This window comes from Mustela nivalis, assembly GCF_964662115.1.
Source record: "Mustela nivalis genome assembly, chromosome: 10".
NCBI classification, from domain to species: Eukaryota; Metazoa; Chordata; class Mammalia; order Carnivora; family Mustelidae; genus Mustela; species Mustela nivalis.
In genome coordinates, this window is record NC_139029.1 from 28,850,060 (window position 1) to 28,863,283 (window position 13,224).

A 13,224-nucleotide genomic window follows, 5' to 3' on the forward strand; every position below is an offset into this window, starting at 1 on the left:
CTCTTTTTTTCCTTTTAAATATTTTATTTTATTTATTTGAGAGGGGGTCAGAGACAGAGAGAGAGGGGAGAGAAAAGAGGGACAGTGGAAGAGGGAGAGAGAGGGACAAGCAGACTCCACACTGAGTGCAGAGCCTGACACGGGGCTCAATCCCAGGAACCTGAGATCATGACCTGAGCCAAAGTCAAGAGTCAGATGCTTAACCGACTGAGCCACGCAGGCTCCCTGAAGATGTTTTTCAACATTAAGTGTTCCATATAACTTGTGATCTGGTCTTGATTCAGTTTTGCAAGTTTGGGGAGGTGGGAGGATATTTTCATATTTATTTTCAGTTTTTAAAAAAAAATGTTGCATTCATTTCCTTTTCATTTTTGTGTTATGAATTTCCTGTTACTCTGTCCTGTCTTTGCCTTGGTGGTGGCCAAAGGAGCCAGCAGGGCTGAAGACCCTCCGTCTCGTGAGCATGCCCTCCTGGCGCCATACAAACAGCGAGGAGCAGGAGGAGGAAGATGATGATGATGTAGTAGGTCCTCCTGGGGATGCCAGGATCCCAGCTGGCACTGCAGGGCCATCAGAGAGTCTGAGGTTCTCAAGGTCTCCAAGTAACTTAGTTACCAGCCACCTTCTTCCCTCTGCATCTGGGAATTTGGGTCCCAAAGAAAGTGGTTAAAACTAATTGTGCCTCTTGCCACTGTTAGATGATCCTGAAGTGGGGATTGTTTTGCTTATCTGAGAGTGGTTGGCACGAAAAATAATCATGGTGTTTGGAGGTGTCAAGTGCCTTGTGACCTGGAGACCCATAGCCTTCTGGTGGCCTTGCTGTGTTGTCTGAGTCTGGATTGCAGAGCTGTGGAAAGTTTAGCTGAAGGCATGAGAGTTAATTGCTCTTGGCTCCACACTTCAGACTAACTCTCACTCTCTCTCCACCTCTAGCCTTCAGGTTCTCACCAGACACCATGTCATCTGTTTTCAAAACAGCCTGTTGTTTGCAAACCACTCACTGCATGGAGATACTCTGCCTTTGTCAATAATATCTCTAGTTGCTGTAGAGGACAGTGATTTTAACTTGCATGCTCTTAGGGTATTTATTTTTGGTGGGGAGTACGAGGAGTAAAGATAAGAATGTGTAAGAAGGGCATTTCCTGTTTGCAGGCCCTATATTATAGCCCATACTCTTTCTCCAGAAACACAGATTAGGCAATATCCCTATTTCCAGTCCTCTTAAGGTCATTTCCCCACCTCCTCAATCTCCCTGCCCATTGCCTTAGACTTTTCAGTTTCACAGGCTCTGTCATCCTCAAAGCCATGTTCACAGGTAGTTTAGCTGAAATGACTGAAAAAGAGGTTCTTGCTAGAAAGATTTTCCTAAATCTTTGATATAAGAAGTTATCTTGCTGCCCAGAGAGGACTCAACCTCATTGCAGATTATCCTTGTGTGGGAGCGCTATTTGGGGGCTCTCAGAAAGGTGCTTCTACCCTTATCTTTACACATGTTGGCTTACGTTTTGTGCGGTTCAACCTGGGGCAATGTTCCTTGGTGCAAGCACCTGCCGCAGAACTACCTTATTATTCATCAGTCTTTAATTAGTACCACTTTGACATTTACAAATGAATTGGGCATATATATTATATATATATATCTAGTGAGAGTGTTGTCTCAGGCCCAGTTTTAGTAAAATAAAAGCAACATTGGAAAATGAGCAGAAGAAAAGGTGCCAGAGGTAGGTAGCCACCCCTGCATGTTCTCACTGGGCAAATGGATTTCAAGCACTTTGGAATGGATAATAGCTGAGCTATGGACAGGGCACCAGAGGATGGAGGTGAGCTTCTTTCCTGTGGCTCGTCTGACATCCTGGACTGAGTGACTATCAGGAAATACTTTCTTTGGAGTATCATGTTGAACAGCCATACCTCACCAAGGTTTTCGTTGCTCATGGTATTTCATAGTGGGTAGAAGGTGGCTTTCTTAAACAGACACCCCTCTGCCTGGAAAATAGGTTTCTTCCTGATTTTTATCTCATTTTTACATTTTTTCTCTGATTTATTGAGCATATATAACTCTTCATTCCCTGGTTTAAAATTGGCTACTTCTAGCTTCTTTTGCCAGGTTTTTAATAAGGTTGGCTCTATTAATGTGCAATATGCAATTAAGACTTCCCACCTTCTCTTAAAATAGCATTTAGCCGTGATTTTAGGAGCCGTAGAACCAGGATTTGTTCCCATTACCTGTACACCTAGAATCAGGTTTTGCCCCACTGTGGCTGCAACAGGATCTGTAGAGAAGCCATGGCACTGGTTCAGCATTAGGACTCAGTGCACACTGTGCGCTCATAGAACGGCAGTGGTAAACAAGCATTTTGGAGGCCTCAGGGAGCATGGCAAAACACACAAAAGTCCTGCCATTAAGGGGTGCTTTTTGTAATGCTCCCATGGCTGGCTTCCACCATGAGGAATTCCTTGTGATTCTCTGGAATGAGAAAGAAGTGGGGTCTGCATGGGTAAATTGGTGTAGCTAAAATTAACACGTGTTTCTGTTTGTTTGCAGCCCCGGGAGAAGGGCAGGATGCGTTTTCACAGGCTGCAGAATGTGCAGATTGCCCTGGACTTCCTAAAGCAGCGACAGGTAACATGAGTCCATGCTTTCCCTATTCTGCCTGGGAATGCTGGCATTGAGTCCCCACTTACGGGAGTTCTCAGCACTCCTAATGAACCCTCGGTAATTGCTACATCTGACTGGCCCAGTCTGAGTCTTGCTTGCTAGTGAGCAATTGTGTTATGGTTGGTCGTCCTTGCATAGAGCCTGTGGCCTTCCTGAGTGGGACAGTGTTAACAGAGAAGAGCAAGATCTGAAGATTGAACTTTATGGACTCACCTTAGGTGGAGGTCAAAAGAAAGATGGAAAATTAAGGTCAGCAAAGAAGATAGAAAAGGGTACAACATCCAGGAAGAGAAAAAACAAGAAGGTTACACTATCCTGAAAAGTAGAGGAGGGGCTGGTCAGGTTTAGCCGTTGTATTGGTGCCACATGAGGTCTGAAGGAAAGGTCTGAGCCACCAAGCATTGGTGACTTAAGAGTATGATCTGAATAGAGCAGGAAAGCACTTGGAGTTTAGTGGGCTTCGTTATAGAAGGGGAAAAAAAGAAGTTTTCAACATGTTTTTGGATGTAGGAGAAGTCCGTGAAGAGAGGCAACAGAAATGAGGCTGAGGAGGAGTACTGAGTGATAAAATGTTACCTCTGGGAGATGCCTTAGAGAGGTACAGGCCCAGTTTCTGCATCTTCTAGATAAGGACACTGAGATCTGGACAGGTAAAGTGACCTGCCCCCAAGCATACAAGCTGGAGCGAGCTGGAACTTTTACCTAAGTCTCCTGTCATTGAGGTTCAGTAATCCTGCCACCACCCATGCTGTTTCCCCCCTTCCTTCCCACTTCCTGATGGATGGAACCAAGTCCAGGAATTGGGGATGAGATGTGAGCACAGGTGGTATGGTTATCTTTGAAAAAGAAAAGGAAAATGCTCCTTTCTCTGAGATACAGGGAGCAGGAAGGAGGGAGAGATGGTGATGTAGGGGTGGTGTGTGGCGGGAAGGAAGATGGGCGCGGGGTCTGAGAGTTTGTCTGCTTAGAGCCAGCCATGTGGAAGAGCTGGGTCTAGCCACAGACAATAGCTTGGCCCAAGCTGACATAGAATGGTATGCATATTTTTAGAATTAGTTCATTTTTGTTACTTTTATCAGTAGTTCTTATTAACTTGGGAAATTCTTCTCTGTGTTCCCAAAGCAGTTTAGTCCCAATATAACATCTACTACTTCATTATTTCTCTGTTTGCTGTCTTGTTATATAGGCCCTGTGAGGACCAGGAACAGGATCTTAATATTTTTAAATTCATCACCTGCCATAGTGAATGGTCTGTAATTGACACTTAATAATTATTTGTTGAAATAAATTAACAAATGAAAAGTAGTGGGAGAATTAGAGGCAGTGTTTAGGGGAGTAGAGAAAACAAGATTGGGAGTATCTGTGTGTAGAGCTGGAGGGAATCTGGAGGTTCTTAATAGCCAGGGTCAATTGAGAAGAATTGATTAGCTACACATCTAAATAAGGACCAAGGGTAGATTTAGTTACTGTAATCAAATGAAAATGTATACAGATAAGAACGGTAGACTCAGAGAAGGGCAGGGGGAACTCTAGAACAGCTCTTGGTAATGGGGAGGTCCAAGTTGTAATTGTGTGGGTATCCAAAGTAGAGTAAAAGCAGAAGTCCTCAAAATGGAGAAGGCACATGAATTTTGCAGATGAGGTGATATTTGAGTCATTGAAATGAGTACTAATATCGCCAGTTTTAGGAGCTAGGTGTTAAAATCATCAAGGGTTAGGAGAGATTGGAAGGTAGACTTCAGAATGGAAGAGGCAAGCTGGTGGAAGTGTGACCAAAGAATATGGCCTTGGCTGATACCACAGCCTGCCAACTGTGGGTCAGTGATTGGTGATTAGAAAACTATTCTCAATCTATAAGAGCTACTTTTCTTTCTGGAAATACAGGCGTCTTTGTTCAGGCTACTATAATAAAAATACTATGGACAAGGTGGTTTATAAGCAGCAGCAATGTATTTCTCCCAGTTCTGGAAACTGGTAAGTCCAAGAACAAGCCATGGCTAGCAGATTCGGTGTCTGGTGAGGTTCTGTTCTGGTTCATAGTCTGCAGTCTTCTGACTGGGTCCTCATCTGGTGGAAGGGCAAGGGAGCTCTCTGGGGTCTCTTTTACAAGGGCACCATTCCCATTCGTGAGGGCTTCCCCCTCATGACTTAATCACCTCCTCACCTCTAAATGCCATCACACTGGGTGTTAGGATTTAACGTATGAATTTTGGAGGGACACTGCCATTTAGCCTGTACTAGCAGGCCACCATTAGTGTGGGGGAGAAGTGAAGTTTTTTCAAGGTCTCTAGAATTCTTTAGAGACACATAGATTTCATTTCAATTGGAGAGATAGGACGGTTCAAGGACAGTTTGTCACAATTGAACAAGAACTCCATGAGGGTGTGACAGAAGAGGCTAGCTGAGCTGGTTTTCATGGTATCCTCTCAGTTTCAGCACCAAAAGTCCCATAGCCCAGGAAATCTCTCAGTTTCCAGCACGTGAGACTGTGGCCACCCAGCGGGGGATAAGGCCCCTGTGTCTATGCACATTGTGTTGTTGGAATGAGATTTTACAAGTAAAAGCAGATGCTAGTGGAGGCATGGGCAGGTGTGGATATCTTTAACAGAGGAGGGAAAATAGAAGGTAGGAGCAGGCCAAAGACCAGTAAGGAGGAAGATCTTTCAACCCCCTGCCCCAGGGAAAAAACAAAGAAAAAAAGTCAGGGCTGCGATGACTTAATAAAAAAGCCACTCAGGATACCATGTGCTTATTACAAGGTTGCCTTGCTGGTGGGAATGCAAATTGGTGCAATCCTGTTGGAAAATAGTTCGGCAGTTTCTTATAAAGCTAAACATACACCAACATATACCAACAGTCCCACGCCTGCCAATTTACCGTATAGAAATGAAAGCATATGCTCATGAATCTAGGAGCTTTATTAATTATTGCCCCAAACCGAAAACAACCGGAATGTTCTTCAGTGGATGAATGGGTAAACACAGCATAGTCTGTTGATACAACTGAATACTACTCAGCAATAAAAAGGAGCAAACTACTGATATATGTAACATTGAGGATGGAGATCTCAAGGATATTATGCTCAGTGGGGGGAAAAAAGCCAGTATCGGAAACTTACATACTATATGATTCTATTCATACAACATTCCAGAACAGGTAAAACTGGGAACGGATCACTGGTTGGCAGGAATTAAGGGTGGGGCAGGGCATGACTACAGAGGGGTAGTCACCTTTTTGCGATAATGGAACTGTTCTATTATCCTGGTTGTGTGGTAATTACCCACATCTATACAGATGTTGAAACTCAGAACTGTGTGTGCAGGTGCGTGTACACACACACACAATCATTTTAAGTGTATATAATGCTGAAAATCTATAAAAATGAACTCACAACAGAAATTCCCAGAGCTTTGAGATCAACTTCTGTTTCTTTTCCAGGTGAAACTAGTGAATATTCGCAATGATGACATCACGGATGGCAACCCCAAGCTGACCCTGGGCCTGATCTGGACCATTATTTTACATTTCCAGGTAGGGCCTTTGAAGTTTGGGGTCACTGTTGCGTGGCTTGGACATTGCCTAGAAAGAGCTGGAAGCTGTACAGCCTTCCATGAACCGAGCGCCTAGCCTTCCTTCTCTGTGCCAGGAATAAGGATGAGAGCAGGAGTGGCCTGGGGACAGAGCTGTTGTGGCCTAAACCCAGAACTTCCTGCTCATTTGCATGCTGAAATGGGAGTTTTCACTTGTCTGAGTGTTGACAGGTTGTTAGAAGTCTCTGCTGAGTCAAAACTGGCTCTTGGGGACTCAGATTGTGGAGGGTTTGATGCTTTAGAAGGGTAGAGTGAAGGCTTATAATCCTGCTTTGATGTAGACTTTTCCTCATCTCTAATGATCTTAAAACAAGCCTGGTTAATTATAGCACGGCCTTTGTCAGTTTGGGCTTCTCTAATGAAATACAGGTGCACCTTTGAGATACTGCTGGTTTGCTTCCAGACCACCACACCAAAGCAAGTCAGATGAATTTTCTGCAGTGTGTATAAAAGTTATGTTTACACTATACTATAGTCTATAAGTGTGCAATAGCATTACATCTTTAAAAAAATGCACAAACCTTAATTTAAAAAATACTTTATTGCTAAAAAATGCTATTACCTGAATTTTCAGTGAGTCATAATCACTGATCACATATCAACATAATGGATGTAATGAAAATTTTGAACTGTTGGAAAAATTACCAAAATGGGACCCAGACACAAGGTGAGCAACTACTGTTGAAAAAATGGCACGGAGAGACTTGCCTGACACATGGTTGCCATAGACTTTCAATTTGTAAAACAACGCAGTATCTTCAGAGTGCCATAAAGTGAAGCACAGTGGGGCGAGGTGAGCCTCTGATTAGGTGGCTTAAGCAGCAAATACTTTTTTTCTCATGGCTGTGGAGGCTGCAAGTCCGAGATCAGGGTGCAGCCTGGGCAGGTTGTTGGTGGGTGCCCTATTCCCAGTTAGCTCCTCACGTGACCTTCCCGTGGCACACGTGTGCAGAGAAAGCGATCTCACATCTCCGCATCCTTTTATATTCATCCCGTTGTGGAGGCTCTGCTCTCATAATGTCATCTGAACCTAATCACCTCCCAAGGGCCCCCGCCTCCAAATATATCACATTGTGGGCTAGGATTTCAACTCGAATTTTGAGGAGACACAAACATTCAGTCCATATAGCAGGCACCTTAGCAGCCAGGTTTGTATATGTGCTTTTTAAAAAATATATTTTTTAAAGATTTTATTTATTTATTTGACAGACAGAGATTACAAGTAAGCAGAGAGGCAGGCAGAGAGAGAGGAGGAAGCAGGCTCCCTGCTGAGCAGAGAGCCCTATGTGGGGCTCGATCCCAGGACGCTGGGATCATGACCTGAGCTGAAGGCAGAGGCTTTAACCCACTGAGCCACCCAAGCGCCCCTATTTATGTGCTTTTAACAAGCACAAGTGTCGCTTCCATCAGACTCAAGAGCAGTGGCCTCTTGGTTGTGTTCTCATGGTCACACGGCCTTCTTGTTGCTGCTCTCGTTCTAAGAGGGCAAATCCTTTTCAAGTCTGGATTGCTATTGGAAAAGTACAGTCTTTTTTTATTTTTTTAAGATTTTATTTATTTATTTGGCAGAGAGAGAGAAAGAGAATAGGCAGAGAGGCAGGCAGAGAGAGAGGGGGAAGCAGGCTCCCCGCTGAGCAGAAAGCCCAACTCAGGGCTCCATCCCAGGATCCTTGGGTCCTGAGACCAGGACCCAAGCTGAAGGCAGAGGCCCAACCCACTGAGCCACACAGGCGCCCCAGTCTTATTTTTATAAAAAGACTGTTTTGAATCATTTTAGCCCAGCCAGACAAAGCTGTTTCTCAGACAGCTCCCCCATACACAGTTGCTGTTTATGAAGATGAAAGATTTGAAAGAGCACTTCTTGAGCAGGTAAGAAAAGAAGGCTAATATAAATAGCTCAAGGCTCTGACTCCAGGGGCTACAGAGTGGCTGTGATGTCCTAGTTGGAGCACTGGAGCCACCTGCTGGTTACAAGCAGAACAACAGGTGTCCCTGAATTCCCAATTACCTGAGAAAAAGAATTCTGAGTTTGGCGCTTATTTCTTGGGGCTCTGGTTTGGAGGCAGTGCTGGTAATCTGCAAAGTATGGAAGTAATATGTGTTTCTGTGGAACCACAGGGTGTCTTCAGGCATGCATTTGGTGTGGGATAACTAGGAACATGAACTTGACAAGGGTGCCTTAGGGTGGGAACAAGAACTTTGTTGAGCTTTCATGGAGGACTAGAGTTATCCCCTGGAAAGCCTTAGGAGCACGGGAGGTTGTTTTTGTTTGTTTGTTTGTTTGTTTTGTTTTGTTGTTAGTTTTTAAAGAAACTGTTTTGGTCATTTGTATTTTTGCCATAGACCTGTCCTCGCTCTGATTGCCCATTGTTGGTCTCGTAGGTGTGAGGTGAGAGGACTCTATTCACTATGTCTCTGTTTTCCCTGACTGAAACTCAGTCTCTTTTTAAAAGGGAGACTCATGGGCCAAGGAATAAAAACTGAATTGGTTAATCAACACCTTGCTTGGGACAGAGGACTTGGGGGTAATGAACTGTTCCTTTCCTGAACATCTCCATCAGGAAAATGCTTACCTTCTCTTTCTTTAAAAATTTCTTATAAAAACTTTAAAGTATTTATAAAAGTAGAGAAAATAGTGTGAAGAACTACTATGTACCCATCACCTGACAATTCCTGACTCATGGCCACTATGATCTCACCTGTATCCTTTGACCCCATTAGGTTATCTTGAAAGAAATCACAAATTTCATCTGTATGTATGTGTGTATCTTTGAAAGATAAAGATTCATTTTTAAAAATTTTTATTTATTTATTTGACAGCAAGAGAGGGAATACAGGCAGGCAGAGGGAGAGGGAGAACCAGGCTTCCCTGGTTCCCGCTGGTCAAGGAGCCCCATGTGGGGCTCCATCCCAGGACTCCAAGACCATGACCTGAGTCAAAGGCAGACGCTTAAGGACTGAGCCACCCAGGCACCCCAAGATAAAGATTCTTAATTTAAGCAAACTATTATAACACTCTAAGCCTCAATAATTTCTTAAAATCATCAATATTTGATTAGTGTGCCAATTTCCCTAGTTACCTCATTAAAAAAAACAGTTGGTTTCTTTGAATCAGAATCCCAGAAAAGTCCATGTATTGCATTAAATTCCCCACCCCCTCCGCAACCTTGCAATTCATTGAGGAAATCACGTCTTTTGTCCTTTAAGGTTTATAAAGATGCTGATAGGATCTCTGGGATATCTTTTAAAACAGTAACCTCCATTCCTCTGTGGTATTGCTTATAAACTGGTGGCTTAGCTCTAGAGGCTCAGTCCCATTCACGTTCCTTTTTGTGTGGTGTGGAGGGTGAGGATGGTGGTGTTGAGTTGTATGCTTATTGCTACGTATCAGAAGGCACGTGTGGTTCAGCTGTTATTAGCCTGATCCACCCATTCCCTATGAGCTGTTCACTGAATAGTAGTTAGCTGTTCACCTAACTACTGATCATTATTGCAAGTTCCACTATTTCATTAGAAGTTACACCTGGGGACACCTGGGTGGCTCAGTTGGTTGGACGACTGCCTTCGGCTCAGGTCATGATCCCAGAATCCCAGGATCGAGTCCCGCATTGGGCTCCCAGCTCCATGGGGAGTCTGCTTCTCCCTCTGACCTTCTCCTTGCTCATGCTTTCTCTCACTGTCTCTCTCTCTCAAATAAATAAATAAAATCTTTAAAAAAAAAAAGTTACAGAATGGTGCTACTCAAGTTCTTTCATTCCATCTTCGTTATTTAGCTGGAGTACTTCTGTAAAGAAGAATTTCACTTCATCAGTTACCCTGAGATGTATCTCCCATAGGAAAGGGGAGCCAAAGAAACTCTCTGAAGTTTCTTTCTTTTTCATTTTTTTCCCTTTAGTATCACTTATGACTTACAGATTTTTAGCAGACTTAAATGTTTTGCAATAAAATACAACTATCATTCTTCCTAATACTCAAATTACTTCATCTTTGACCAGTGAGAGCTTCCTAAAGTTGACTCTGAGTCCTTTGGCATGATTTCCTTGGTACTTTTTGACAATGTCTTTTATTTCTTGTGATGAGATGTTCCAGACTCTTTTTGTGTATTTCTTGTCCCAGGCTTGAACAGCTATTTCTCTAAGGAACTCTCATTCTGACCACAATCTGAATGCTACTGGGTTGGTCAGTTTTCTGTGGATGTAGAAAACTAGCCAATGTATTTTTCTCTTTTAAAAAATCATGAATTTATACTGATTTATCTCATTCAGACTTAAATTATAGAAGTTTTTTTTTAAGTTTCTTTTTTTATTTTTTAGTAATCTTTACACCTCATGTGGGGCTCGAACTCATGACTCCAAGATCAAGAGTCACATGCTCTTCCAACTGAGCCAAGCAGGCGCTTCAAAATTATAGTTTTATTTAACTTATTTGATTTTATATCTCTTTCCCTCATGCTGAAAATCTTGATTCTCACAACAATAACATATTACTTATTCCTTTTTCAATTCCTTGTATAACACACATACATGTAGGTTTTGTACAATCACATGTATATGTTAATGTAATGTATTTGAACCAAAGCCACAGTCTCAGTGTTCTTAACACTGTATGATTAACAGTATGATTACTGAGAAGTGTATGATTTCGTTGCAGTTTTCTTTGTCCTCTGGGTATATCCTCTAAGGATGTACAAATAATTATATTTTAAAGTCATTTAAAAAAAATAATCTGTTTTTATGAAACCATTAATTCAATACATGATTAGGTTCATTTGTTTTTATTTGCTTCTGCACTTTTAGGGATTGCTTTTTCCCCTTTCAGTTTTATTTCACATTATATAGACCATCTGTATTGTTCCAAAGGGACGTTTTAAAAGTGAACATGAGGTATATTCAGAGAAGCCTAGCTTCCACACCTGTCCTCTCCATCCTATTTCTTTCCCTTCCATTTAGTTTCTTAACCATTTAAAACACTTTTTTGGTTGCCATTCTATTGTTTGTTTATTTTAGGAAAATACTTTCTTTTTAAAAAATGACTTTATTGAGGTATAATTTATATACCATAAAATTGACCCATATCCATTATACAATTCAATGATTTTTATGAGTTATATAACCATCACCAAAGTCCAATGTTAGAACATTTTCATCATACCAGTAAGACCCTTCCTGCCCACTTATACCACCATCCTCCCTCTCCTTCCCAGCCTCAGACAGCCACTCATCTATTTTTGGTCTCTATAGATTTGCCTGTTCTGGACATTTCACATAAATGGGATCATGGCATATGTGTCCTTTCGTGTCTGGCCTCTTTCCCTTTGCCTTAAATTTCTGAGGTTCATCTCCATTGTCGCATGTGTCAGTATTTTATTCCTTTTTATTGCTGAGTACTTTTCTGTGGTATAGATACAACATGTATTTTGTTTATGCAGCCGTTGATGGACATTTGGGTTGTTTTCATTTTTTGGCTGTTATAAATAATGTTGATATGAGTATTTGAGTACCAGTCTTCGTGTGGATGTATGTGTTTTTTCCCCCCTTGGATATATACCTTGGAAGGAAATTACTGGGTTATGTGGTAAGTTTATGCATAACTTTTTAAGAAACTGCCAAACCATCTTCCAGAGTGGTTACACCATTTTACATCCCCGTCAGCAACCTGTGGGGACTCTTATTTCTCCATATGTCATTGTCTGTCTTTTGATGATAACCATCACAGAAGGTGTGAAGTGGTATTTTCTTATGGTTTTAGTTTACAGGAAAACGTATCCTTTAATTGAATTCCACAAACATTTCCTAAGGACCAACGATGAACAAGGTCCTAGATAGAGTCTGTGGGACATACAAAGGGAACTAGACACAGACTCAGCCCAAGTTCAACTGAATAATTCAGGGAAATGAGAAGAGATGCACCATAAAATAACTTGATGGAGATTTAAAGAATCAGGAAGGTATGAGGCGGGGAGATGGAACATAGTATGTACTCAGTAATTAACAGTTATTGGTAGCAAATTGTTAAAATTATTAACAGACCTTATAATTTCCATAGCTTTTGGCTTAGCCCACTGCTCCCTGCCATGTTACCAGTTTCACTAGAAGATAAAATACTTTTGGTTTCGTCTGTCTTTTGCACACATATTGGCTACCTGCTTTTCTGTATTCACTATTTCAGCATGGCCGAATAACTATTTTGTCTTTCCGTAGAGGGCAGCTCTGCTGCCAGGGTATCTTCTCAAATGCAACTGACTACAAATTCTTTTTCTTTACTCTTTTGGTTTTTTAAAAATATTTTATTTATTTGACAGAGACACAGCAAGAGAGGGAACACAAGCAGGGGGAGTGGGAGAGGGAGAAGCAGATTTTCCACCAATCAGGGAGCCCCATGTGGGGCTTGATCCCAGGACCCCAGTATCATGAGCTGAGCTGAAGGCAGCCGCTTAACGACTGAGCCACCCAGGTGCCCTCTTTGCTGTTCTTGATGGCTAGGTGTTTGTCTATATTAGTTAAGTGTTTGAGAGCATAGGGAAGGGGTCCCTGCTCACAAAGCTTTTGGTTGACTGATAAAGAGTTACATAGAGCCTCCACTATCCTTGTCTTGCTTAAGAGAATATGACGTATCTCTTGCTAGTTATGTATTATTGAGGTTTTCTAGTCTTTTATTATTGAGTATCTGTTAGCTGTTCTTGCCAAGGACACATGCTATATAAAGCCAAAGAGAAATGCAGAGTAGAGCTATCAAATGTTAGGGGATCAGTGAAATGGTCATTATAATCTCTATTATTGGTGCTAATGAAACATTTCCGATACAACCTTCTTGTTCCCTTTGACCCCCCAGGTAAATGCTATCACGAAGTTGACGTAGGTCACTCCCATATGTGCTTCTGTGCCTTTATGACAGATGAGGTATTCATAAATGGCATGTGCTGTTTCTATAGTTGACACACACCTTATCTTCTATACACCCGTTCTGTCTTAAACT

The 13,224-nt window shown here is 42.0% G+C and overlaps 1 protein-coding gene across 25 annotated transcripts in view; it reads left to right on the forward strand.

Moving 5' to 3' along the window:
• MACF1 (microtubule actin crosslinking factor 1) overlaps positions 1-13,224 on the forward strand; it is a 339,595-nt gene that overhangs the window by 141,566 nt on the left and 184,805 nt on the right. For 21 of the 25 annotated variants that reach the window (XM_082686968.1, XM_082686965.1, XM_082686964.1 and 18 more), the window contains 2 exons: positions 2,546-2,623; positions 6,098-6,190. In XM_082686968.1, the coding sequence (XP_082543094.1) occupies positions 2,546-2,623; positions 6,098-6,190 (171 nt within the window). Of the gene's footprint in view, positions 1-427; positions 524-2,545; positions 2,624-6,097; positions 6,191-13,224 lie in introns of all 25 variants that reach the window. The other 4 variants (XM_082686993.1, XM_082686982.1, XM_082686980.1 and 1 more) reach the window with 1 other exon arrangement.